Source organism: Theropithecus gelada, chromosome 13 (genome assembly GCF_003255815.1).
Source record: "Theropithecus gelada isolate Dixy chromosome 13, Tgel_1.0, whole genome shotgun sequence".
Lineage (NCBI taxonomy): Eukaryota > Metazoa > Chordata > Mammalia > Primates > Cercopithecidae > Theropithecus > Theropithecus gelada.
The window spans coordinates 6,871,188-6,898,059 of NC_037681.1; the positions used below are offsets into that span (position 1 = coordinate 6,871,188).

Consider the following 26,872-nt stretch of genomic DNA (forward strand, 5'->3'; position numbering starts at 1 on the left):
AGCCCCCGTCAAAAAAAAAAAAAAAAAAAAAAAGAAATAGAGAGTGTGGAGTGGGAAATCAGGGGTCTCACAGTCTTCAGAGCTGAGAGCCTCGAACAGAGATTTACCCATGTATTTGTTGACAGCAAGCCAGTGATAAGCATTGTTTCCATAGGTTATAGGTTTACTAAAAGTATTCCTTACAGGAAATAAAGGGATGGGCCGAAATAAAGGGGTGGGTCTGGCTAGTTATCTGCAGCAGGAACATGTCTGTAAGGCGCAGATTGCTCATGCTATTGTTTGTGGTTCAGGAATGCCTTTAAGCAGTTTTCCACCCTGGGTGAGCCAGGTGTTCCTTGCCCTCATTCCCGTAAACCCACAGCCTTCACTGTGGGCGTCATGGCCATCACGAACATGTCACAGTGCTGCAGAGATTCTGTTTATGACCAGTTTTGGGGCCAGTTTATGGCCAGATTTGGGGGTCTCTTCCCAACATGGGTGATCTTTTATTGGGTGCATATATATTTAGGATAGTTAGCTCTTCTTGTTGAATTGAACACTTTACCATTGTGTAATACCCTTCTTTGTCTTTTTTTATCTTTGTTGGTTTAAAGTCTGTTTTGTCAGAAGCTAGAATTGCAGCTCCTGCTTTTTTCTGTTTTCCATTAGCTTGGTACATTTTCCTCCATCCCTTTATTTTGAACCTATGTGTGTCTTTGCACATGGGATGAGTCTCTTGAAGACAGCATACCAGTGGATCTTGGCTCTTTATCCAGCTTGCCATTCTGTGTCTTTTTAATTGGGGAATTTAACCCACTTACATTTAAGGTTAGTATTGTTTTGTGTGAATTTGATCCTATCATCATTATGTTAGCTGGTTATTTTGCAGATTTGTTTATGTGGTTGCTTCATAGTATCACTGGTTTGTGTACTTCAGTGTGTTTTTATAGTGGGTGGTATCAATTTCTCCTTTCCATATTTAGTCCTTCCTTCAGGAGCTCTTGCAAGGCAGGCCTGGTGGTGACAAATTCCCTACGCATTTGCTTGGTCTGAAAAGGATCTTATTTCTCCTTCGTGTATGAAGCTTAGTTTGGCCGGATATGAAATTCTGGGTTGGAAATTTCTTTTCTTTAAGAATAATGAATATTGGTCCCTGATCTCTGCTGGCTTGTAGGGTTTGGGTTTCTGCTGAGAGGTGTGCTATTAGTCTGATGAGCTTCCCTTTGTAGGTGACCTGGCCTTTCTCTCTGACTGCCTTTAACTTTTTTTTTTTTCATTTTGACCTTGGAGAATCTGATGATTATGTGTGTTGGGGTTGATCTTCTCATGGAGTACCTTACTGGGGTTCACTGGATTTCCTGAATTTGAATGTTGGTTTGTCTTGCCAGGTTGGGAGAGTTATGTTTTTCAACTTGGTTCCATTCTTCCTGTCATTTTTAGGTACCCCAATCAGTCATAGGTTTGGTCTCTATACATAATCCCATTCATTCTTTTTTCCCTATTCTTGTCTGCCTGTCTTAATTCAGAAAGATTATCTTCAAGCTCTGAGATTCTTTCCTCTGCCTTGTCTGTTCTGCTCTTGATACTTGTGATTGCATTATAAAGTTCTTGTGTTTTTCATCTCCATGAGGTCAGTTATATTCCTCTCTTAATTGGCTGTTCTGGCTGTCAGCTCCTGTATTGTTTTATCATGATTCTTAGCTTCTTTGCAGTGGGTTTCAACATGCTCCTTTAGCTCAATGGAGTTTTTTATTACCCACTTTCTGAAGCCTCCTTCTGTAAGTTCAGCCATCTCAGCATCAACCCACTATTGTGCCCTTGCTGGAGTGGGATTGTAGTCATTTGGAGCAGAAGAGGCACTCTGGCTTTTGAGTTTTCAGCATTTTGTGTTGATTCTTTCTTATCTTTATGGGCTTATTTGCCTTTGATCGTTGAGGTTGCTGACCTTTAAATAGGATTTTTGTTCGGTTTTTATTGTTGATGTTGTTGTTGTTTTCTGTTTGTTTGTTTTTCCTTTAACAGTCAGGACACTCTACTGTAGTGCTGCTGTGGTTTGCTGTAATCCAGACCCTAATTGCCTCGGTTTTTCCCATACCTGGAAGTATCACCAGTGAAGGCTGCAAAACAGCAAATCTGGCAGCCAGCTCCTTCCTCTGGAAGCTCTGTCCCAGGAGAGTACTGACTTGTTGCCAGCCCAAATGCACTTTGTCGGAGGTGGCTGGAATCCCCTTTTGGGAGGTCTCACCCAGTCAGGTGGAATGGGATTACAGACCCACTTAAAGAAGCAGTCTGGCTGCTTTTTGGTAGAGCACATGTGATGCGTTAGGGGAGACTCTTTCTTGTCCAGACCATTTGTATTCTCCAAAGCCAGCAGGCTAGAATGGCTAAGTCTACTGAACCACAGAGATGGCAGCCACCCCTGCCCCCGGTAACTCGGAACTGCCTCAGACAGATTCCAGACTGCTTTGGTTGGCTGGCTGGAATTCCAAGCCAGTGGGTCTTAACTTGTGAGTTGCCATGGAAGTGGGGGCCATGGAAGTGGGGCCCATGGAACAATGCTGCTTGGCTCCCTAGATTCAGCTCTCTTTCTAGGGATATATACAGATGGATATCCCCCTTTGCTGGGGATCCTGGAGCCAGAATATGTAAAATTCCTGGGTCACTGTGTGTGCCTGAGCAGTGGCTCTGCCAAGATACCACACAGTTCTGTGTATTGGACCAAAGGCCCTGGTGGCATGAACTCAGGAGATCTCCTGATCTGTGGGTTGCAGAGATCCGTGGGAGAAGCATGGTTTTCTGGGCAGGGTTGCACAGTCACTCACTGCTTCCCTTGGTTGGGAATGGGGGTTCCTTTGGCACCATGCCACTCCTGGGTTGGCTGTTGTTCCCCTTCTTCCCTGGCTTTTCTGCATTCTTATGGGTCAAGTTGTTTGCCCTGTCAGTCCCAATGTGTGAACCTGGATATTTCAGTTGAAGGTGCTGAATTCACTTGCCTCTCTTCATTCCTCTCAGTGAGTGCCACAGGCCACAGCTGCTTCTAATCAGCCATCTTGGATCAACGTTGTTATTCCCTTTTTCATGCTTATTTCATTTCACTCACATCTATAAGAAAAAAAAAAAAAAAAAAGACTCTAACGGCATGAAAAGATGACTTTTGTAGGTTATTGTTGGGTAAAGCATTTGATTTTAAAAAAATATCATGAGCATAGCTCATAGCTCATATTTGGTCATTTTTTGTACTTTTCATTTGTGTATCTAAGACTTAATGCTGAATTGAAGCATCTGTAGGATAAATAAAACTCTGGACCTGTCTGGACAAGCCAAGCTCAAAGCAGGCATGTGCTGTAGTGGCCTCAAATAGGCCAACTGTGGAATCCTAAACTGCCTTCATATTGTTGCTGTACCATTGAGCAGCTATGTGGACTTGAACACTTTTTAGAACTTCACTTCCTTTAAGTAGAGTAAGGGTTGTTATGAGGCTTAAATGAAGTAATGCTTGTAAACTGCTTAACATGGTTGGTGCACAATAAACTTTAGTTTTGTCTCTGAGGCTTATGGAGGGTCCTAGGTTTATGGAGTTGTAGAGCTGGAGAAGCATTTTAAAGTCCAGCGTTCTTCCTTATTTTAGAGAGAGGAAACTGATGCCCAGAGACACTGAAGGTTTCTGAAGCTTGGTTATCATGTGTATGTGTGTTACAGCTTGGCTATGAGGATCATCTGAGCTAATAGGTGGAAAAGCGTTTATATGTCAGTTTTTTAGCATTGTTCATACAGTGGCTAATTGCCTTGCCTGCTCAATGACTGAATGATTTTATAAAATAGTTTTCTGGTTCTGACAATAGAAAAATCAATATATTTTCTTTTTTTTTTTTTTAATTTAGATGTATCCAGTTAAAGCAGGCAATAGATGAAAATAAAAATGCTCTTCAAAAATTAAGCAAAGTAAGTATTGAGGTTAATCATATTATTAAAATATCTCTTCTTATACAAGTATTTTTATTCAGTGGGAGTCAATTCAAGCTGGTAAGTTCCTGGGTTTACATTAGCAATGTAGTCTAACTGCAGCCAGTGCTGGCTTGCCAAACAGGGTTGCTAAGTCTGTGCTTGGGAGCAAAGCAAAATTCAAGGCTCCAACTACCGAAAAATGTTCAGCTTTGATGAACTCACCTGCTATTAAGGATTCAGACAATCCTGGAAGGAGCTATTTTTATTTTTGCATTTTGTGAGTTCTTTGTTTTACAGTTTAGAATTGTTTTTATTTTAATTTCTTCATGGGGAAATAATGCATAGTCTGGCCCTGAGGGTAAGTGAGAAAGAAGCTTGTTGTATCAAATGGCAACTCTGATATCAATGTCTTTGCAAAAATAGGAGGAACAGGAATTTAACCTTGACAATCCCTTCAGGATTTTTTTTTTTTTTTTTTTTGCATGAGCCTTGGCTACCCCCAGATATCCAGGTCCGGAGACTCATGGAGCCTTTAAAGTTGAAGGCACCTGAAAGGCAGCTCTCCAGCTGTATATTACTCCCCTTTATTGCATCTGAGATATGTGGTCACTGAAGAGCTCATCCAAATTTCTCTAGTGGCACAAAACTTTTCAACTTAGGCTGTTTGAAAACCTAATTATTCCTGTTTTACAGGTGAGGAAATTGAAGCTCTCAGTGGTGAAGCAGCCATACCTCTTCTGTCAATAAGTGGCAGAACTTGGGATTGGTGCCGTCTTATTGACCCTGAAGCCAATCTTCTGTCAGAACATATCTCTTACTGACTATGGAAGGTCTATAGTACTTAGCAAGAAAATGAAACAAAAACCTAAAACAAGTGGTATAATTTTATTTTTTCATTTGGTTTGCATTCCAACGCAATCGCCTGTTTCTTTTAAATCTAATTTATTTCTCTAAGATAGGTGTAATGTCACACTGATATTTACTTGTTTTTATAGCACTTATTGGAATTTTTTGTTGTTCTTTTGAAATTAGGAAATTGCAATTAATTTTTCAGTGAAACTGACCTATATTCTCTCATAGGCTGATGAATCTGCACCTGTTGCAAACTATAACCAGAGAAAAGAAGAGGAGCATACTCTTTTGGACAAGCTTACCCAACAACTGCAGGGCCTTGCTGTGACAATAAGTAGAAAAAATATAACTGAGTATGCTTCCTTTCTATCTTTCTTTTTTCTTTTTTTAAAGATATGTCACCAATAGCTTTAATGTTTAACTCAAAGACATATAACAGTAGAGATGTAAACAAATGACACTAACAATAGAATCAGTCAATATTTATTTATTGTCTATAATAGAAGGTGTTAGATCCTATGAGAGATAGAAAGAAGTGTAAGTCATAGTATCTGCCCTCAGGCAATTTATAATTTAGTTGAGGAAACAAAACAGAGATCTGAAAAACTAAATAAACAAATGTTAGAAAATAAAGATGATATATTTAATGTCAATGTTGATGTGTAAAAGGGAAATGATTTGGACAGTCTACTTGCATCGTTCTCCCTTTCATAAACATTCTTTAAAAATTTGAAGCAAAGACTGAGTGTGGTGGCTCATACCTGTAATCCCAGCATTTTGGAAGGCTGAGGCAGGAGGATCACTTGAGGCCAGGACTTCAAGACCAGCCTGGACAATATAGTGGACCCCATCTCTACAAAAAGACCCAAATTAGTCATGCTTGGTGGCATGTACCTATAGTCCCAGCTACTTGGAAGGCTGAGGCGAGGAGGATTGCTTGAGCCCAGAAGTTCCAGGCTGCAGTGAGCTATGATCACTTCAGTGCACTCTAGCCTGGGCAATGGAGTAAGACACTGTCTCTATTTAAAAAAAAAAAAATTGAAGCAGGGACATGCATTGTTTTTCTGCCAGAGTGTATGTTAATAATAGCTTCTAAAAGTTGTGAAGAAGACTTACATATACAAGTTGAGTATTCCTTAATCTGAAATGCTTGGGATCAGAAGTATCTTTAATTTTGGATTGTTTTGGATTTTGGAATACTTGCTTTGTACTTATTGGTTGAGCATCCCTAATCTGGTAATCTACATTTTGAAAGGCTCCAATCAGCATTTCCTTTGAGTGTTATTTTGACGCTCCAAAAGTTTCAGATTTGGGAGTCTTTTGGATTTTGGATTTTCAGATTAGGGATACCAACCTGTATGAACAAACCCAATTTGTGGGAAGCAAAAGGAAAAAACCAGTTATTCAGACTCTTTCAGTGTTGTTCTCCAACGTTTATGCTGTACCTGGGGAAGAAATGCTGAAGCTGGTAGATGCGAGGATCTAGAATTTCCACCGATTCTTAGTACTGAGAATGGCAGAGTAGTTGGTATTGGACTTACCTTCCCACCATAAATGACTACAAAGTCTGGACAAAATATACAAAGTATTCGTTTGAAGTCATTGAGCATCTACCAAACAGGGTTGATATTCTTGATATACAGAGACACGTGAAGCAAATCCTACGTTCACCTAGACTTTTTCCCTGGGAATAATTTATGGGCTGTGGTGGAGGAAGGTAGATTCCAAGCAGGGAATAGTAGTCTTACTCAACTGAGGAGACAGAGATCACACTTTGGAGCTGCCCAGTTCACTGGGAGTTGTGGAGCAGGGTGCCACAGAGAGGAGGGAACTGCAGAGAAACAACTCCAGCAGTCTGAAAGGTCTCCTGGGCTGTCTAGGGGCATGACGCCTGTGAGGCCTGGCGGAAAGTACCTGCTGGGAGACTGAGAGTTTAATGGATTCTGGAGATCATATGGTCCTGGAAAAACATTGGAGTTTGTACCTAGCTCTAGTAAAGAGACTTGGGAAATGCTTCAGGCATTTGATAGAGATCACAGAAGACCCAGGCCTTAGGAGTAAAGAAAACACCCTGAGAGGAACAACCATGATCTAGGAATAAAGACAAAGCTGAAGTAGGTCTTCTGTAAAGGAGCCTAAAAGCAGACCTTATCAGAAACAAGATACTTTAACTGTGTAACATTAAATGATTTAAAATTTCTTAGAGGAATCTAACGTAACCCAAAGTCTGTAAGTGTGTCTTGTAATGTGTCCATCACAGTAACCAGTAATAAAAAGAATTAGAAATGCAAAAAAGCAGGGGAAAATACATGATCAATAAGTGACAAGTGATAAGATGGTCAATAAAAACAGACCCAGATATGATCCAGATACAGAGTTAGTTGACAAGGACTTCTAAATGATATGATTAATGCAGTAAAGAAAATAGAAGAAAAGATGAATGATATGGGAAGTGGGTGTATTTTAAGAGAATTCAAGTATAGAAAAATCAAATGAACATTCTATAACTAAAAAATACAATCGATAAACTAATGGCTGAGAACTTCCAAAATCTGACTCAATGTATAGACTCAAAAATCTGGGAAATGTATTAAAATTGAGAGAATAAATAATCAGTAGCTCAGAGATGTGAGAATTAGCAAATAAGAACCATAAAACAATTTTTAATATGTTAAATAATTTATAGGAAAAGATAGATAAGATGAATAGAGTGGAATCTTAAGCAGATAAACGGAAACTTATCAAGACCAAAATGAAAATTCTGGAGCTAAAAAAATACAATATATGAAATAAATTTGCTGGGTGGTTTAACAGAAGATTGGATACAATAGAAGAAGGAAGGGATCAGTGAACCCGAAGACAGCTTAAAACTTTTTCAAACTGATACACAAAAATAAAAAAATGCAAAGGACAAAACAGAATGTAAGCGAGAGGTGGGACACTGTTAAAAGTTATAACAGATTTGTAATTGAAGTCTCAGAAGAAGAGAGAGAATGAAGCACAAGAAATATTTAAAGAGATAGTGACTGAAAACATTTTAAAATTATGATCTAAGGGAGATATCAATCCACTGATCCAAGAATCTCAGGGAACCCCAAACAGAATCAATATAAAGAAACCCACGCACAGGTACCTCATAGCCAGACTACTGAAAAACCAAAGATAAATAGAAAATCTTAAAACCTGCCAAGGGAAAAAAGGAAACATTTAGAGAAAAATGACAGAATCAGAGTTGACATCTTATGAGAAAAAATACAGGTCAGAAAACAATGCAGTAACATCTTGAAAACATTGAAAGAAGAAACTATCAACTCAGAATTCTGTATCCAGCAAAAGTATAAAAAATTAAAGTGAAATAAAGACATTTTCAGGCAAACAAAAGCTGAGAAAATTTGTCAACTGATCTGAAGTATAAGAAATGTTAAAGGAAGTTCTTCCAGCTAGCAGACAATGATCCCATATGGAAATTTGGATCTTCAAAAAGGATTGAAGAAGATGGGTATGTAGGTACATATAAAAGCCTGTTTTTTTCTTTTCTACATGCCTTTAAAAGACACTCGATTATGTAAAGCAAAAGATATATTTGGGGATTTAAAGTATCCAGTCGATTCTCATTATTTGCAATAGCTATGTTGTGTAAAGTTGCCATGAACACTTGATTAGTAAATACTAAACCATTACTCCTGGGGAAATACAGACAAGACTCCTGTGAGCCTCTGGTCACAATGTTTTTGTCAACTGAGTAACATACAACCTTGTGTTACTGTTTAAAGACATCTTATTTCATATATTTTATTGATTAATTGACATTGAATTTACACCAACGGCACTGTCACTCATGCATGAACAAGTCTTATCTAACACACTTATTTTCTCCAGAAGGTACATTATAGCCTTCTTGTGCTTAGGAATACTACATGGGTCTTCAGCGCTATGTTTCGGAGCCATTTTAAACAACAAAATCACACACAAGAAAGAAAGAAACAAACAAACAAAACCACCACAAAAGTGCAAAATGTGTGGCACTACATAGACTGCAAAAAAGGACACTTTCCTGTATGAGAGCTGGAAAAAAAAAAAGGCAGGTGTCACCATGTTCGACTTCAGTTGGGAATGTGTATGCCAGACAACTCAGTTTTTTTGCTGCTTTGTGTATGTCCACAAATGACCACAGAAGCACTGCGAGTGTTAATTGGGAGTTTACAAATAAAGTTTAGTGAGCCAATGAATTCACAAATACAGAATCTGCATGTTACAAGGACTGACTATATGTAGAAGGAAAATGTGACAGTAGCACAGCATAGCACAAAGGCTGTCAGGTCAATGGAATTATATTATTTATCTTAAAGGTGTTTTATCTTTGGTGAAATGTGATATTTCAATTAAACTGATAAGTTAGGGATGCATATTGTAATACCTAAAACAATCAGTAACAAAATAATACAAAGAAGAGTGTACTTAGTAAAACAACACAATAAAATGGAATACTAAAAGTGATTTGATTAACCCAAAAAAGGCAAGAAAGGAGAAATAAAAAAAACAGATGAGACAAATAGAAACCAAATACTAACGTGGTTTCAATGCAGCTATTTGGATAGTTACAGTAAATATAAACGGAGTAACACTCCAGTTACAACAAAGATTGTCAGACTGAATTTTTTTAACCCAAATATATAGTATTTAGAAGAGATACACTTTAGTATACCATTATAGAGAGACTGAAAATAAAGAACTGGAGATATTCCATGTTCTATAACAAAGATATTCTTTGTTCTATAACCAAAACAAAGGTGATATGGTTACAGTAATATCAGATATTTAAGGCTAAAAGGAATTTGCTATTTAAGAAAGGACATTTCATAATGATAAAAGAAAGGGTCGATTCAGTAGGAAAAAAAATCTCCCTAAATGTGTATGCATTTAGTAACATGGGTTCAAATGTATAAAGCAAACGTTGCCAGAACTAAACAGAGCTAGATAATTCACAATCCTTAACCACCTTGATCTTACATGCATAGTGAAGCCTTTCTTAATGATAGGGATATGTTCTGAGAAATGAGTCATTAAGTGATTTCATCATTGTACAGACACCATAGAATGTACTTGCACAAACCTAGAAGGTATAGGTTACCATCCACTTGGGTTATATAGTATAGCCTGTTGCTCCAAGGCTGCAAACCTGTACAGCATGTTACTGTGCTGAATACTGGAGGCAATTAAATTGTAACACAATGCTGTAAGTATCTGTGTATCTAAACATATCCAAATATAGGAAATGTACAGTAAAAATATGGTATTAGATTTATGGGACCATCATTGTATATGTGGCCCATTGTTGACTGAAACATTGTTGTGCAGTGCATGATTATATATGTGTAGAACACAGCACCCAAGTAGGTATTATGTAAATACATACTTTTTTCAGTGCATCTGTAACATTAACCAAAATGAACCATATTGGACCATAAAGTAATTGTCACCGAATTTCAAAAGTTTGAAATTATGTAGTGTGTGTATGTGTGTGTGTGTGTGTGTGTGTGTGTGTGTGTGTGTGTGTATATATTTTTTTCCTTTGATGACTTGGAATGACATTAAAACCCAGTGACAGAAAAATAATTCAAAATGACTACATGTGGCTGGGCGCAGTGGCTCATGCCTGTAATCCCAGCACTTCGGGAGGCCAAGGCAGGCGGATCATGAGGTCAACAGATAGAGACCATCTGGCCAACATGGTGAAACCCCGTCTCTTCTAAAAGTACAAAAATGAGCTGGACGTGGTGGCGCACACCTGTAGTCCCAGCTATTCGGGAGGCTGAGGCAGGAGAATTGCTTGAACCCGGGAGGCAGAGATTGCAGTGAGCAGAGATCGCAGCACTGCACTCCAGCCTGGCGACAGAACGAGACGCTATCTCAAAAAAAAAAACAGAAAAATTACATGTTTGCAGATTGTCACACACTTCCATATAAACCGTGATTTGAAGAAAATATAACAGTGGCAATTAGAAAATATTTGGAATGATAATAAAATCACTGTGGGTTGCAAGCAGTGTAGTGCTTAGAGGGAAAAATTCTATCTTTTGTTTGTTTTGGAGACAGGGTCTCTGTTACCCAGACTGGAGTATAGTGGTGCAATCTCGGCTCACTGCAACATCCACCTCCCAGGCTCTAGTCATCCTCTCCACCTCTGCCTCCCCAAGTAGCTGAGACTACAGGTGTGTGCCACCATGCTAGGCTAATTTTTTAAATTTTTTGTAGAGGCAAGGTCTCACTATATTGCTCAGGCTGGTTGTGCAATCCTCCCACCTCAGCCTCCCAAAGTTCTGGGATTACAGGTGTGAGCCACCGCACCTGGCCAGAAATTTATATCTTTAAATGTATAGTTTGAAGAAAAAGTTGAAAATCAATTACTAAAACATGCAACTTTAGAAGCCAGAAAAAGGACAACAAACCCAAGGAAAGCAGAAGGATGGAAATAATAAAAATAAAAGCAGAAAACAGTGAACAATAAACAGACCTACAGTAGGCAATATCAACAAAGCCAAACTGGTTCTTGGAAAATTAATTAAATAGATAAACTGCTGGCATTACTGATCAAGAAAAGAGAAAGAGAAAAAAAAACAGAAATTAATACAGATTCTACAAGCATTAAAAAGGTACTATGAAGATACTATGAACAACTTACGTGAATAAGTTTTAAATTTAGATAAAATCAGTTTCTTTAAAAAGAAAATGTACTAAAATTGACACAAGATGAATAGACAATCTTAACAGTTCTACTAAAATATCTACTAAAGAAGTTGAATCTGTAATTAAAAGCCTTTCCACAGATTAAACTCTCAGGTAGCTTTACTGGTAAATTTATCGTAAACATTTAAGAAAGAAATAGTGCCAATATTACAAAATCGTTCTAGAGAACAGATAAAGAAGAAACACTTTCAAATCATTTTATAAACTCTCAATAACACAGATACCAAAACCTGACAAGAACACTAGAAGAAAATTACAAGGCCCTCATGAACAGATGCACAAACTCAGTATAAAGTATTAGCAAGTAAAATCTAGAGGCATTTCAAAAGGGAAATACATCATGACCAAGTGGAACTTGTTCCAGAATGTAAGGTTGACTTAATATTAAAAAATCAATCATTGAAATGCACTACATTAATGAAGGAGAAAAAACGTATCAAGTTCACATTATTTTTGGCAACATTTTAGAATAATTGACCCATATAAAATATGTACAAAATAACTCCTAAAGAAGGAAAAGACACATTGAAAAGCAATATGACATTTTATGGATTTTTTTATTCTTGTGGTATAAAAATGGTTGTTACATCCCTGTTTATGTTTTAGATCGCTGTGGTATAAGAGTGTCCTACCATTATTTTAAACAAAGTTAAGCTAATATTTCTTTTTATTCCAGAGCAAATCTTATATTTGACTAGTTTTATGGTTAATGATGTTCATTTGCATTAGTCTAAGTATTGTTTTCCCATTTTAAAGACAAACTTCTCTGATGTAAGCTTTAGGAGGGTAAAGATCTTGGTTTTGTTCATTGTTATAGCCCAAGCTCGTAGTGTCTGTCACACAGTAGGTACCCCCCAAAATTTAAACTTTGCTGAACGTTGAGTGAATAAATAAAAGAAAGATTTAGTGACATGCCCAAGCTAATGTTATTTTGGCATTTCTCTCTTCCTCACCCTCCTATTCACCTCCTTTCTCTTCATCCCTATGCTGTTTTCTTAGTTCATAGTGTTGTCACTTCTCACTTTCAACAACCACCCTCACCTTTAGCCCTTCTTCTAATCTGTTCCCCACATTGTAGCTTTGTCTCCTTTCTAAAGTGGGAATCATGTCCTTCCCCTACTCATTTTTAGGGATGACTTTAAAGGTAAAGCTCACCTGGGCTACATTCTGCATACTTCTTTTCAGCCTCAACTCTCACTCATTTTCCTCAAGCCTTGCCCTACCATTCATGAGCTACTTGACGTTTCCTAATCTCAAATCTCCTTTCTGCTCTCCCTGCCCTTCCTTTCTACTCCCATTTTACCTGATTAATTCTGTATCATCTCTCAAGACCTAATTAAAGCCTTTCTGATTCCCATTCATGCAGCCTGGGTTAGGTGTCCCTCTTGTGTGATTGATTTCTTAGTATCCTGTGTATACCTCTACTCTAGTACCTATTGCACTATTTTATAATTCTCCATTTTCTAGATTGTCTCATTGCAAGCTCCTTGAGGATGGAGAATCATGTCTGGTTTACCTTTGTGTCCACTGTGTGTCTCTCTGACACAGAAATTGACCTACAGCACCAGTGTCGTCATCATAACTGACTTTTATGGAAAGCTTGCTATGGGCAAGCACTGTTCTAAACACTTTGCAAGTAGTAACTCATCTTAATCCTCATGACAACCTTAGGAGGCAGGTTCTATTATTATCTCCACTTTACCAATGAGAAATGAAGAGCTTAAAAGAAGCCTACTCAAGGTCATCCAGCAAAGAAGGAATAGAGCCAGAATTTAAATTTAGCAGAGCCTGTGCTCTAAGTACTTCCTAATAATGCTTGAACAGCATTTGCTTAATGGACGAATCCAAGACTTGAATTCGAGTCTCCTGGCCTCAAGTCCAGTAATGCCCTGCCATCTCACATACCTGACTCAGCTCCCTCTCTGCCTCAGTCTCTCCAGGCACACCTTCTTAGCTAGTTGGTAGAAACTGTTCATTGTATTTTCCCTTATTTCTTTTATTTGCCAGCTCCAAATATGGGATATTCATGTACATTTAGAATTAATGCTCATAGCTTGTCTGTTCTTATATATTATTTCAAGTAGTCCTACCCAGAAACACTTTTTGTAGAGTTGGGGCACCTACTGAACAAGAGGAAGAAAGTGAAAGTGAAGAAAGTGAAGACAGTGGTGGGGAGGAAGAAGATACAGAGGAGGAAGAGGAAGAGAAAGAGGAAAATGAATATCACAAACCATCAACCGGTGAAGAATACATCGCTGTTGGAGATTTCACTGCTCAGCAAGCTGGAGATCTTACATTTAAGGTAGGTAGAATAAGACTGAAACCTAACCTAAGGATCAATGTCCATACCGAACAGAATAAGAAAACTCTGCCTGTACACCTGTATTACAGATTCTTAAATTAAGTGAAGTTTTTTAATGTTCTATTTAAATAAGTAATAATTATGATTTACAAGCAGTAGTAATATGAGATTGTGTTACTAAAGTTACCTCCTCTAAATAGGTTTTTGAAAGTGGCTTTAATGTTGAGAATTCCTAACTTAGGGGTAAAATTTTATAATTTGTTGTTGAATGTCACATGTGTAAATTCATTCAAGTGAGTTAGGCAATGTCCATAGGTGGAGGTAGAAGGGAGCACTTCCTGCCGTTTTGTAGCAGTCTTTCCTGTTAGCTTAGATATGAGAGGGGCTTGCGTCCATACTTGCTTGGCCTGGGCATAAATAAGTGGCAGGTGGGACAGAACAATAAAGTTGTGATTTTTGAAGTTGTGATTTTGAGCCTGTGTTTTTTGCTAGAGAAATGAGTCAAAGAAATTTAAGTGAATATATGAATTTTGGTTCTTATATTAAACTTCAAAGTTTAGTAACTGATTAATAATAAAATACATAAGAATATTATGCAAATAATTATATGGTTTAATTTATTGATTTTTTTTTCAAATTCTTCTGGAAAATGGCCTCAATATTAGACAATAATGTATATTTTAAGAAAGTGTTTGCTTTTGTAGTGTCCTCAGGGGTGGAAATGCTTTTGTCTTCAAAGATATTTTATTTTTATAAATGAGCGAGTGTTATTCAAAACATATCTGGTAAATTAAGTGGGTAATTGCATTCAGTAAATACTATTTTTGCTCAAATATAGGGTTTAACTTTAATGGAATTGATTTTCTTTGGGAATGTATATGCTGCTTCTGAAAGACACTTTTCCAGAGATATTACAACATTAAAAAACATTTTACACAGTAATCGAACTTTTGGAGTAACTTTGGCACCTTAAAAATGATTGTGAAAAATAGTTCCCATTTGCATAAATGGTTCAAGTGTATGATAGGTAACCAAAAGGAATGATCCATTAAATGATGTCACATTTATGGTTTTAGGTGAATTAGGCAGAATACATAGGGGTTGGGTGATAGGGAAGCTTTTGATAAATACTGGATTAAAAAAATTTTGCCTTTTTTTTCCAGCACTTATTTTGAATCATTGGTAATGATACAGACTCATGATTATTGAATTTTATTTAAAATGTTTTGTTTTGCTTTAAGAAAGGGGAAATTCTCCTTGTAATTGAAAAAAAACCTGATGGTTGGTGGATAGCTAAGGATGCCAAAGGAAATGAAGGTCTCGTTCCCAGAACCTACCTAGAGGTTAGTCTTGGTTTATGCTTTCCTTTTCTAAGACTTTTTTTTTTCACTTTTAATAAAACATTTAGCTGTGTTCTTTTGTCAGTTGACTAGTGAATGACTTGAGATATAGAATTTGCTTTAATTTTGGAGGGACAGGACCTGGGGAAAACATCGTGTATTAATGGTCCTGGGGACCTGTGAAGTGCTCTTAGGCATTTGAGCCCTGGAGCGTGATCTCACAGTGAGGGGATGCTTTGTGGATTAATGCTGATCATAACAAATACTAGGTCTCTATTGTTTATTGTGAAACATAACCGCAGTTAACTTTGTGTTAACTTCCACAAATACATGATCCCCTTACTAAAATGTGAACATACTATACACGTGTGTTCCTAGCTTATATTTTCTTGTTTCATAAAATAACACAGTCATTTTCTGTGCCAAGATACGTAGATTTCTGTCTGGATCAGCACCGTCCAATAAAACTATGATGCAAACCACACATGTAATTTAAATTTTTCAGTAGCCACATTGAGATATCTTTTTGCTGACACCACTTCTTAAACCAAGTATGTGGTTTTTCTCTGACACCATATGTGTTACTACATCAGTTCTTCTACACCAACCAGTGTCAGCAATTCAATTCCATTCTGATGCTAATGCTTGGAGCTAGCACAGACCCCCATAGGTTAAAGGCTCAGTCTCTCACAAGACTGCTGCCCACTTCCGTTGCCAGTCACAAGTCCCAGGAACCACCCATAGTTCTGACTGACTGGCTATACATTCACCAGTTCCAACACCCTCACCTCAGGGGTTCAGTAATTTACTGGAATAATTCACAGAACTCAGGAAAACGCTTTCCTTGCATTTACCAGTTTATTATAAAAGGATACAACTCAGGAACAGCCATAGAGTGAGGTATTGGTGGGGGGTGGCCGGCATGCCCTCTCTGGGCCTTCCACCTTCCCAGCACCTCGCTGTGTTCACCATCCTGGAAGCTCCTGGAAACCCATCATTTAGGGGTTTTTCTGGAGGTTTCATTAGTCGTATTAGCTAAATAATTAGCAATTGGTGATTAACTCAGTCTCCAACTCCTGTCCCCTCTTCGAAGGTTGGAGGGTGGGGCTGAAAGTTCTAACCTCTAATACCTGGGTTGGTTTTTCTGGTAACCTGTCCCCTTCCTGAAGCTGTTCAGGTGCCCACCTAGAGTTAACCTCATTAGCATAAACTCAGGAGTGACTGAAAGGGACTCCTGATGAATAAGAAAACATACTTCTATCATTCAGGAAATTCCAAAGATTTTTGGGAGCTCTGTGCTGGGAACCAGTGACAAAGAACAAACACATATTTTTCATTACACACATTTTTAAAAAGTAAAAAGAAACAGGTAGAATTATTTTTAATAATATATTTTATATTATCCAGTATATCAAAAATACTATTTTGACATATAATCAATATTTTAAAATATTGAGTCATTTTGCTTTTTTAACATTAAGTTCAAAATCCAGTGTGTGTTTTACATTTACAGCACTTCTCAGTTTGGACTAATTTCAAGAGCTCACTAGCTACACGTGGCCAAAGGGCTATTGTATTACATAGGGCAGGTCTAGATCATCTTTTTCAACGGCAGCAAGTCTTCTAATCTCATTTAGATGGTCATTTAAGTTGTTTCCAACCTGTAATCACTATCGATTATGTTGCAAAGAACATGAGATTAGCATCTGCTGCCAGTTACGGAAAGATCCCCCAAAAAAGTAGCTTAAATAAGGTAGAAGCGTATTTCTCTCAAGCATAGAAGTGTGGAGAAAGGCAATCAAGAATTGGTTAAGATCCTATCCAATATTTCATCCTGTTTCTGATGTGAGTCTACTTTTCCTAGAGTTCTCTCTTTAGTTTTAAGTCAGCTGCTGGATCTTTTAAGGATTCCAAGGAGCAAAAGAGGAAAGAAGTCAAAGGCATAAGCTGATGCCTTTTTAAAAAGGTTTCTTGGAAGTTACACAGAAAACTTTCAATTGTTGCTCATTGACCAGCATTTAGTTCTCTGGCAACACTTAGCTGCAAGGAAGTCTTGGAAAATGTAGTCTTTTAACTGGATCATTGTTAAATCAGGGATTTTGTTTGAAAGAGGAGGTGGGGAATAGGTGGTAGCCACCCGGCAACTTGTGCTGTCATCAAGTCTGCGTGCATCTTTGCACACTTGCCCGATTATCCCCTTAGATAAATTCCTAGATGTTCATCACTGGTTCAAAGGGTTTACACCTTTATATTTTGATTTCTTTTTCCAATTTGCCTTTTAGAAAAGTTATGCCAATTTGTACTCCCACCTCTAACAATCAGAGAGTGCTGTTTCCTTACACATTTGCCAGTGATGGCTGTTACCAGTCTTTAAAATTTTTGCCAATATGACCAACAAAAAAAGTGTCATTAGTAGTTTTATGTGCATTTACTGTACTCCTAATGAGGTTAAGTATCATCTCATATGCTTTATGACCATTTGTATATCTTCTTTGCGAATGGCCCTTTCGGTTTTCTTTATTGATACGTAGTATTTTTGTATTTGTGTGAGTACTTTTTACTTGTATGGACTGCGTAATGATCAAGTCAGGGTATTTGAGATTTCCATCAACTTGAGTGCTTATCATTTTTATGTGTTGGTACCTTTTCAGTTCTTTTGGATATTTTTTCTAAGGGATTTAAAAAACTCTTTCATTGATTTCTAAGAGCTTTTATAATATTTTAATAATAAGGATATTAATCCTTAGATATTTGTGTGAGCTATTTTCTTTTTTCCCCCTCAGGATATGCTTAAGTTATGTGTTACATATTTTCTTTGTTGACTTTAGCTCATGTTTATTTCTTACATAGCTAAATCTGTCAGTGTTTCCACTTATGATTCTTGATTTTGGTATCACGATTGGAAAGGGCTTCCCCATCTCTAGATTGTTTTCTTCTAATGCTTTTATATTTCTTTTATGTTTATCTTCTTTTCTTTTTTATTTGAGTAAATTCCATCTGGAATTTATTTTGATTAAACTCGCTGTCTATCTCAGTTGTTATTTTTTGAAATAGCGAAGTTATTAACCGTGTGTTGAAAATTTATTTCCCACTGAGTTTTATCATATATACTAAATTCCCATCTATGCGCGAGGTTTTCTAAAAGTACTAATGCTTTTGTTTTTTCTTTTTAAACAGAAAAACTTGTTTTTGTTTTTACTGGAGGTTTAGGTGGCAGTACTGGTATTTTTATTGGTTGTTTTTTGCATTAGTTAAAAAGCACTTCACATTTCAATGTCTTTTTAGCCTTATAGTGAAGAAGAAGAAGAAGGCCAAGAATCAATTGAAGAGGGCAGTGAAGAAGATGTAGAGGTGGTGGATGAAACAGCAGATGGAGCAGAAGTTAAGCAAAGGTACAAAAGTGGGAAAGGATATCAAAGTAGGTTTAGGAAACATTTTATTTGTTTATTTTTACTGTTATAAATAATTCAATACTTTCTTGAAATGGAGACAACTTGTACCTGGAGAACGTTTCATACTATTGTCTGCTTAAAGATCATTACTATTTTAATTTTATAATTATTTTGAATACATTTAGTTCTACCTTGTTTTCATCTGGAAACTGTTAGGTTTTCAAAACATACTGATGATTATAAACTGTGATTAAAGAGGTTCCCCAATTGAGTGAATAGACATAACCTGACCTGACTCACTTTGCTATTTTGTCTCCCCAGAGCTGATTCCCACTGGAGTGCTGTTCAAAAAGTGATCTCAGAGGTGGGTATCTTCTGTCTTAGTAATGGTGTCTTGTTTTGTTACCTAATAGCTCTGAGGCGAAACAGGTTGGAGACTGTGGAAGATAGCAATGGATCTGAAACAGGGTTCAGGACATGGAATGTACAGAGCAGAGGATGTATATTTTTTTCTGGTTTCTAAGCCTGTGCTCCAAATAACATTTCTCATTAGTTTTTTTTGTACAAAAAGAATAGATAATCTTATTCATGGTGTCACTTGAGAGCTTGGAAACATTCTCATTGATCCTGCTTTCCTATCATTTGAGTGGAAACAGATGTTAAAATTTAATTACGATTTGAAAAATCCTGAAAGGCTTTAATAAAAAGTAAGAAATTGGCCAGGCATGGTGACTCACACCGGTAATCCCAACATTTTGGGAAGCTGAAGCCAGAGGATCACTTGAGGCCAGGAATTCAAGACCAGCTTGAGCAACATAATGAGACCCTATCCTACAAAAAATAAGAAAAATTAGCCGAGTGTGGTGGCTCGTGCCTGTAGTCTCAGCTACTCGGGAGGCTGAGGTGGGAGGATCGCGTTAGCTTGGGAAGTCAAGGCTATAGTGAGCTGTGATTGTGCCACTGCACTCCAGAGCATGAGTGACAGAGCAAGACCCTGTCTAAAAAAAAAAAAAAGTAATTAATTAAATTTTTTTAAAGGAAGAAATGATCTATAATTCTTTCATTAAAAAAAAAATTACAGGCTGGGCACAGAGGCTCACGCCTGTAATCCCAGCACTTTGGGAGGCCAAGGCAGGTGGATCACCTGGGGTCAAGAGTTCAAGACCAACCTGGTCAACACGGGAAACCTCACCTCGACTAAAAATACAAAAATTAGCTGGGCGTGGTAGCGCATGCCTGTAGTCCCAGCTCCTGGAGAGGCTGAGGCAGAATTGCTTGAACCTGGGAGACGGAGGTTGCAGTGAGCCGAGAATATGCCACTGTACTCCAGCCTGGGCGACAGAGCGAGACTCCATCTCAGGAAAAAAAAAAAAAAAAAAAAATTACATAGCCAAATGAAAATTCTCCTCCTCAAACTCATAAGTAGTCACCATTAACAATTTAGTAAGTATCCTTCCTGACCTTTTTCTTTACTTGTTACGTATAAGTACATGCTTGTATGTGTGAGGGTGTGTGTCTATGAGTTGTATATTTTGTATATATGAAAAGAATCCATTAATTCTTCAGCGCGTATGATTTGCCAATAGACATTAACTTACCTGTGAAATGGAAGCGCAGGGTGGAGCAGGACAGGAGCAGAGACGTTTTGATAAGGGTGTACTTGAAGTAGCCGCTCCGGAACACAGAGCTCTGCGTGCTGGGCACCGTATGGGGCTTAGGTCCTTAGGAGAGGCCAGGGTGCTGTGATGGCATCCTCTCAGGAATCTGGAGCCAAGTCATATTATTCTTCCACTAGTCTGTATGTTTATATTTTTCTTTTTTAAGTTATAGTTACTCTAGTGATAAAGAGAAAGTATTATAGAGATGCGGAAACATGACTGAAAACAAATCCATTTTGATGTTACTATCTTCAGCAGATAAACACTGTTGATGTGTTAACCATGATGGGAGCTATTCCTGCAGGGTTCAGGCCTTCCACACTCTCGCAGCTTCTGGAGGAAGGTAACGTGTGCCTATCAGCCACTGCACTCTTTCAGCAAAGCAGTCAAGATCCACGTCTAATTTTTCTATCACAGGCAAAACACATTGTTGAAGAAGATGTTGAGTCTCACATCTCTTTGGCGCTCATCTTTTCCTCATCCTTCCCATGACAGTGAGGAAAGATCCCTGATCCTATCAGAGGCCAGCGTGTTTACCAGTGCTCTGGGTTCCAGCCGCTTTCTTTTTTTAAAAAATGTGACTCCTTTAATTTTCAGTCCTTTCCTGTGTCTTTAGCTGACCCACCTTCCCCTCACTGGTTCATTCCCTTGTCTGTGATATCAGCACACCTAATTCCTCCCACCTTTAAGGATCAGCCCCTTGAATCCTATCCAATTTTAGCCAAAACCTCCTTTTCCCTGATCTTCCTCCAAGCAAGACTTTTCCAAAGAATTATCTCCATTTGGAATTTTCATTTTCCTTACTCATTCTTGGCTTTCCCTGTACTTGGCAACTTCTGTCTATAAGCTCATTTTAAAGAGGAATCATGCTGGGGGACAAGGAGTGTCCTGTATACCCTGAGTTGTTGAGCTGTCATGGAAGGGCTGCTTTGAAGTTGCCTCTGCTGGGAAGGTTCTTCGCAGCACTCCCTAAATTCCCATCTTTTCATCCTTCAGGTCTCAGGGTAAATTCTGCCTTCCCAGAGATGCCTTCCTTGAGTAATGTGGGTTTCCCCTACTCTCATTCATGTGAACACCTTTATAGCTCTAAGTCCTCTAATAATTATTTTATTTATTTGCTTGTCTACTTATTTTCTAAAAAAAAAATTTTCTCCCATTCAACTGTAAACTATGGAGGGCAGGGGACATATCTCTGATTTATCTTTGTGTATCTAGAACCTGGTGTAGTATCTGGCAAGAGTAGAAACTCAAAAATTATTTCTTGAATGGATAAATGATGTTATTTTAAGTATTATTCATGACTAAAGCATGGAAGAAGAGCATAAAATGCTTTTGTGTTAAGAAGTAAAACTAATGACTATGTATTTTTTCTGAAGTCTCCAAAAAGTGCTTACAGATTTCTGCATTTTACAGAAATATTTGAATAAATCATTGTCATCATGGGGCATATTATTGGCCTAAAAGTCTTTCTTAAAGGTACTTTAAGATGATCTTTTATGTGTTTGTATCTGTAAGTTTCGTACTGTTGTTTTTATGCATAAATCTATATTGGTGGTCCTATTTTGGAAAGCAAGTTCTTAGTAAGCAGCGTGGCATTTTGGAAGTGCCTGTACTCTAGTTCATAGCATAACATTATGGATTTTTGATTTTGAGTTTCTTTCTTTGTAAGAAAATTAAGAAACAATGATTTTTTCAGGAAATCAATTTCGAGCAAGTTACTTCCTACAACCAGAGCTCATGCCTTCACAACTGGCCTTCAGAGATCTGATGTGGGATGCTACAGAAGGCACTGTAAGTATAGTTACTCTCAGTAAAACTGTAACTCTTCCAGATTTTGTCATGGTTGCAAGTAGACAACATGTTAATTGACTAATGCATTATGAAAAACAAAAAAAATTGATTCTCTATGATAATTTTGAAATAGTGATATTTTTATAACTAAGGTAGAATTTGGACTTGCTACCTTGACTTTATTTTGTTTCTCTTTTCCATTGCATTCTTCTCTCATTGTTAGAAAGGAAATAATACTAGGTTTCTATCTTAATCACTCTTTGCCTCAATTTCTTCATCTGTAAAAATAGAGTAATAGTAATGCTTCCAACATAGAGTTATTTTGAAAATTGTGTGTGTGAAGGGTTTTGAATAATGCCTGGCATATGAAAAGAACTCAGTAGATGTTAGCCAGTATTATCATTTATAGTAGTAGCAGCAGTAGTAGTATTTTTGAGACAGGTCTCCCTCTGTCACCCAGGCTGGAGTGCAGTGGTGTGATCATGGCTCACTGTAACCTCAAACTCCTGAGCTCAAGCGACCCTCCCACTTCAGCCTCCTGAGTAGCTGGGGCCACCGGCCTACACCACCATGCCCAGGTAATTTTTGTATTTTTGGTAAAGATGGGTTTTGCCTCATTGCCAGGCTGGTCTCAAACTCCTGAGCTCAAGCAATCTGCCCTCTTCTCCCTCCCAAAGTGCTAGGATTACAAGTGTGAGCCACTAGTCCCAATCTAAGTTATGTAAATGAAAAGGCTTATGACTATAAAGCAGAATGTAAAGTTTAATTGAAGCTGTTCTTAAAAAAATCAGAATACCAATTTATTTACTCATAATCTGAATTATACCTATGAAGTAGATCTGAATAAATGTATCAAATAGTGCATTCTCTCTGTTAAGACACCTATTAAGAAACTAAGGAACAATGTAGATAATTGCTTGGAATAAAAAATAGTGGGATAATCTTAATACCAGGTGGCATTGGTTTTATGCTGTGTTAGCCTTCTGCACTTACCCACATTCTGTGGGAGTGAACCTGGGGACTGGAATACAGTGATTCTATAGTCAGATCATATACATTTTACCTGCTAATATTTATTGTTCCTTTCATCACAGTTTTTAAGTATTTAAGAAAAATGCAAATATTTCAAATGTAACTCTATGAAAAATTTACCTAAAATGACTGATTTTAATTTTCAATCAACTTTTAATTTTATTGAAACTTTTATTGTATATGTGTAAATTTTTTTTCTTTTTTAAAAATTCTGTATACATTTTCATAAGCTGAATTTACAAAAGACAGATTTGTGTTAGAAATCATAAAAATAAACTTTTTTATAACTAATTTTTCTTTTAGATTAGGTCAAGACCAAGTCGTATTTCATTGATTCTGACATTATGGAGCTGTAAAATGATTCCTCTTCCAGGAATGAGCATACAGGTTCTCAGCAGACATGTCCGCCTCTGTCTATTTGATGGTAATAAGGTAAGCTTACTGAGAAGTAAATCAATTCATACTAGGATTATGGAGAAACAGTTCCTTAGATTCTTTTCCATTCAACTCCTCCCCAATTCCTAAGAGAGTATTTTTTACCTAGTACCAAAGAAAAGTTTGAATGACTCTTTAAAAAATTAATTTTTTAAATGAGATACAGGTTAAACAGTACTTAGATGGAAATTTATAGTTTTAATTGCATATATTAGAAAAAAAGATAAAAGATTTAAAGTCAGTGATCTAAACTAGCAAATCAAGAGGCTAGAAAAAGAAGAGTGAGTTAAACCTGAAGAAAGTAGAAAGTAGGAAATAATACAGATAAGAGTAGAAATTAATGAAATAGAAAACAGATGAACCAAAGAGAAAATTTAAAAAAAGAGATAAGTTGATTCTTTGAAAACATTAATAAAACTGAAAGATGCATAGTGAGACTATCAAGACATTTTTTAAAAAGTAAAAGAAAACAAACTATTAACATCTGATATGGAAATAGAGACATTATCACAGATCCTTCAGACATTAAGAGGCCAGTAAGGAGATACTATGAACAGCTTTATACCAGTAAATTTGATAACATTGATGAAATAAATAAATTCCTGGAGAACCATAATTTACTGAAACTGGCATAAGAAGAAATAGAAAATGTGAATAACCTCAGTTAAAGAAATTAAACCTATAATTTAAAAAAAATCTTCCCACAAAGAAAACTTCAGGCCTAGGTGGCTTCACTTGTGAACCTCTTCAAACATTTAAAGGAGAAATAATACCAGTCTGATACAAATTCTTCCAAGGAACAGATGAAGGAGAAATGCTTCCCAACTTATTTCATAAGGCCAGAAAAAACATGACCCCAAAATATGACAAGACATTACAAGAAAGGAAAATTACCAGATAGTATCCTTCATAAATATAGAAAGTAAAATTCTAAACAAAATATTATTAAATTGAATCTAGCAATATATAAAAAGGACATTATATCATGATCAATTGGGATTTATTTCAGAAATTCAAATGTACTTGCCTGGGTAGTCACATGTAACATTTGAAAATCAATCATTATAATTTGCCATAAGAAAAATCATATGATCATCTTAAGAGATAAGGAAAAAGCATTTGACACATTTCAACACCCATGTATGATTTTTGAAAAATTCTCTACAAACTAGGAATAGAAGGGAGATTTCTCAAATTGATAAAATGCAACAAGAAAAACCCTAAAACTAGCATTATCGTACTTAACAGTGAAATACTGAACACTTGTTTCCTAAGACCAGGAACAAGTGAAAGATATCCAAAAAATAAAAAGATAACTCAGTTTTCTAAAGGGACAAAAGACTTGAATAGCCTCTTCAAAAAAGAAGTATCAAAAACCACTAGAAGTAAAAAAAGATACTCAACATGTAAGAAGCCATCAGGGAAATGCAAATGAAAACCACAGTGAGAGAGACCGACCTATAAGTTACATATAAGAAGCCCACCTTAAATATTATGCTATAGGTGGCTTAAGAGAAAAGGATGGGAAAAGATATACCATTCAAAAGATATTAATATCAGACAAAGTAGACTCCAGGCACTACATGGCGATAAAAGAGATGGTTCACCAAGAAGACATAGTAATCCTAAGTTGGTACATACCTAACATCCGAAATTTAACGTACATGAAATAAAAATGGTTAGAACTGAAAAGAGAAATCGGCAAAGTCACAGTTATAGTTGGGGCCTCCATTATAGTTGGAGAATTTAACACTTCTCTCTTGGTAATATAGGACAAGCAAACAGAAAATTAGTAATGATGTAAGAGAACTGTATAACATATCAACAAACTGGATTAGATTGATATTCACATAACACTTCACCTCAAAATAGTAAAATACACATTCTCTTAAGTACATATGGAATAATCACCAAGATAGACAGTCCTGGGTCAGAAAACAAACCTAGACAAATTTAAAAGAGTTGGAATCATATAATATACGGTCCCTGATCACATGGAATTAAATTTGAAATCAGTAACAGAAAAATAAATGGAAAAATACTTAAATACTTGGAAATTTAAATTCTTCTAAATAATCAAAGGGTTAAAAGCAAATTTCATGGGAAATTAGAAAATATTTTGAAATGAACAAAAAATGAAAATGCAACATATCATAATTTGTGGGATGTTAGCTAAAGCATTGCTTAGAGGGACATTTATAGCACTAGATGCTTACATTAGAAAAGAATTCTCAAATCTATAGTCAAAGCTCTTTCCTGAGAAGACAGTGCTGCTTGAGCTGATAACGGTCAATGTGAGATTGAATGAGTTAATGTAAGGGAAGTTATCAGAATGATGTAATACATAGAAAGAACATAGTAGGTGCTTTCAAAGAGTGTCTGGATGAGAGGTGGTGATGTTAACTTAGAGAGGTAGAGGTGTAGATGAGAGATATGGATAAAGATATTTGGGTGTAAAAATCAACAAAACTTGGTGATGGATTGGATATGCAGGAAAGAGGGGGAGTGAGATACAGGCATGATACCTTGTCTCTGACTTCTGCATCTGGATGGATGGTGGCAACATTCAATGAGATGGGGAACACTGGAAGAGGACCAGGTTTGGAGGAGTTGACATGAGCTTGGTTTTGCTCAGGCTGAGTATACTGCAAACCCCCAGCATGAAGAAAGTGCCTTTATTTCATCTGAACTTGGGGTAAATAAATGAACTTCTGTTATGATGGTGATCTTCCCTCACTTCTATAATACTTTCTGCACAAAATCACTGCCACAAAGGAGCCAGTAGGTGTCCTCAGTGACCAAGAGCTGAATTGCTTTCTGTTTCGTACATCTGGTTTGATACTTTTTCCTGTACCTCTCCATGTTCTCTTATATAAGAACATAAAAAGGAATGGAATTTTATTTTGAATAATATATCAAAATAATGAAATTTACTTCAAGAAAGAAATTTATGTGAGATTTCCAAATTGAGAGTTATGGAACATATTTAATAGCTGCACAGATACTCGTGCTGCTTATGTAGGAGTGCTTCTAAATCTAAACCTAGTTATAAATAAAAAGCATTGGGCTGGGCGCGGTGGCTCACGCCTATAATCCCAGCACTTTGGGAGGCTGAGGCGGGCGGAGCACAAGGTCAAGAGATTGAGACCATCCTGGCCAACATTACGGAACCCCGTCGCTACTGAAAATACAAAAATTAGCTGGACGTGGTGGTGTGTACCTGTAGTCCCGGCTACTTGGGAGGCTGAGGCAGGAGAATCACTTGCACCCAGGAGGCAGAGGTTACAGTGAGCCAAGATTGCACCACTGCACTCCAGCCTGGCGACAGAGTGAGATTCTGTGTCAAAAAAAAAAAAACCCCAAAAACCAAAACATGCACACACACACACACACACACAC

At 37.1% G+C, this 26,872-nt stretch overlaps 1 protein-coding gene across 3 annotated transcripts in view; it reads left to right on the forward strand.

Annotated features, from left to right (window-relative positions):
- The window catches only part of NPHP1 (nephrocystin 1), a 68,729-nt gene that overhangs the window by 12,264 nt on the left and 29,593 nt on the right, over positions 1-26,872 (forward strand). Inside the window, exons 3-11 of one of the 3 annotated variants that reach the window (XM_025353825.1) lie at positions 3,861-3,921; positions 5,005-5,129; positions 13,633-13,825; positions 15,067-15,168; positions 18,451-18,557; positions 18,879-18,921; positions 20,471-20,558; positions 21,912-22,006; positions 23,342-23,470. In XM_025353825.1, coding sequence (XP_025209610.1) covers positions 3,861-3,921; positions 5,005-5,129; positions 13,633-13,825; positions 15,067-15,168; positions 18,451-18,557; positions 18,879-18,921; positions 20,471-20,558; positions 21,912-22,006; positions 23,342-23,470 — 943 coding nt within the window. The remainder of the gene's footprint in view (positions 1-3,860; positions 3,922-5,004; positions 5,130-13,632; positions 13,826-15,066; positions 15,169-18,450; positions 18,558-18,878; positions 18,922-20,470; positions 20,559-21,911; positions 22,007-23,341; positions 23,471-26,872) is intronic. The other 2 variants (XM_025353826.1, XM_025353827.1) reach the window with 2 other exon arrangements.